Raw genomic sequence first — 2,102 nt, 5'->3', positions numbered from 1 at the left:
AGAAAGAAAGAAAGAAAGAAAGAAAGAAAGAAAGAAAGAAAGAAAGAAAGAAAGAAAGAAAGAAAGAAAGAAAGAAAGAAAGAAAGAAAGAAAGAGGAGCTCAATTAACTGACACGTTTCTTTTTTGACAGGCTAGTGAAGGACGCTCCGTGGGATGAGGTTCCTCTTGCTCACTCCTTAGTTGGCTTTGCCACTGCTTATGACTTCTTGTACAGCTATCTCAGCAAGACTCAACAGGAAAGATTTCTCGAGGTGATTGCCAATGCCTCTGGGTACATGTACGAAACATCGTACAGGCGTGGATGGGGCTTCCAGTACCTCCATAACCACCAGCCAACCAATTGCGTGGCCCTGCTGGCTGGGAGCCTGATCCTGATGAACCAAGGTAGGTGCTAATCCATAGCGAGATTTTTCTAAAGTGTGACTTTAGAAATGACTGAATCAGTCATTTATGCAGTAAGGCTCAGGAACTGATACATATGATTTTTTCTATGCTTTCTGCATTAATCTTGTGCTGCATCAGCATCTGATGCAGCCATCTGAAAAGCTATGCTGCACTGTGTGCAGCAAGCACAGCTGCATTGGCTTTGCTCCTGTGCTGCTTAGAAAAACATGATCTACTTGTGGACAGTCATAAAAGCTATAGTATGTTTGTGTAGGTATGTGTCTGTATGAAGCGAGTTATCTCTTCCCGGAATCCTTAATTCACTGTTTGTAAACATTAAAAATATCCATATRTATAATGTGCCTAATTCAGATTTACATACAGCTCTGTCAGAGTAAAGTAATAAAAGGTTCATTCTAGCATCTTTGCTCCCTTAGGGTGATACATTTAGTCTCCTAACACAACACACAGAGAACGCTAGGGATCAGAAACAGCCTGCACACTGGGCAGGGCACAACAGGATAGATTATTTGGATCTACCAAAAGGTAAGTCCAAGACTTGTGTCTTGACTTCCTGAGATAGCTACAAGGATTATCTGCTAAACAACTRTGGCTCCAAACCCTTCCTTTCATGTATCTCATTTTTTAGACTTGAGCAGGGTTTTACCTTTCTTTGAATTATTGCTCCCCAGAATATTCATCCAAGACATATCCATGCCACCAGCAACCTTGTTCTTTGCGTGGGAGCTGACATTCTTTGTTCCCATTTACCAGAAGAACACCCTCACCAAGTGCCATGTTCTTTTCTGCCCAGGGCCTGTCCCTCTCCTCCTATTTTACTGCTCTCCTCTGCTCTACCCTGTGAAAGAAAATGTAGGACTCAGAATCAGGGAGAAAGAGCAGATAAGAAATTCTAGCTCTAAACCCAACTAAGAGACAGAAGCCACGGAGCCCACTCTTGCTTGCAAGAATGCATCAGCAGTATTTTATTCAGTCATTATTTAATATAAGCTGTACTCTCCTGATGTGTGTTAAAAGTCTTTTGAAAACAAATTAATCTACTTACATGGTGCAAGGCAAATCTAGGAAAGATTTGCCTTGTCTAGGAAACATGGTGMAAGGCAAGGAAAATGTAGTTTCCGGAGTTCAATGGTGCTACCAAAATGTTCAACTCTACTATACAAAGGCATATAGTGGGAGTTCTGAGATGACTGAAGGATTTTGAACAAAACTTGTGGAACCTGCTATGTTTGGGCATCATCTTTTTCTTACTTATTTTTCATAGCAAACCTATTCACTCATCTGTGTATGCTGAACAGTAATAACGGTTTATATGCAGAGTATGCCCTTTCCTCCTGGCTTGCTCTTMACAGATTAGAATCTTAAGATCAAGCTTATTCAGTGAGTTTTCCTAAATTTCTCATAATTCCATTCTTTGCTGTTCTTCTGTTGTTACAGAAAGCTGGTAGCATGGGGGATAACTCTTGTTTTTCATGAGTATACGGATGATAAGTAATAAACAGTGGTAACACTACAGATAAATTAATATTTGATTCAACAAGTTTTTTTTTCCTGCAAAATTACAAATTCAGTAAGATTTGAGCAATTTTTAAATAATACTGATATTTTAAATGAAAATAAGCTCCAACTTCCAGATTGTATGTTTCCAACTGAAAATCCAGTCAATTTAAATTTAGAGCAACTTTATTAAGGAAAG

General features: G+C 39.1%; 1 protein-coding gene across 1 annotated transcript in view; it reads left to right on the top strand.

Moving 5' to 3' along the window:
* Nucleotides 1-2,102, top strand: part of DSE (dermatan sulfate epimerase) — a 35,051-nt gene that overhangs the window by 24,971 nt on the left and 7,978 nt on the right. The window contains exon 3 of the mRNA XM_026045663.1: nt 132-385. Within this exon, the coding sequence (XP_025901448.1) occupies nt 132-385 (254 nt within the window). The remainder of the gene's footprint in view (nt 1-131; nt 386-2,102) is intronic.

Source organism: Nothoprocta perdicaria, unplaced genomic scaffold, assembly GCF_003342845.1.
Source record: "Nothoprocta perdicaria isolate Ctin4 unplaced genomic scaffold, notPer1 scaffold_409, whole genome shotgun sequence".
NCBI lineage: Eukaryota > Metazoa > Chordata > Aves > Tinamiformes > Tinamidae > Nothoprocta > Nothoprocta perdicaria.
This window is presented reverse-complemented; position numbering and strand designations above follow the sequence as displayed.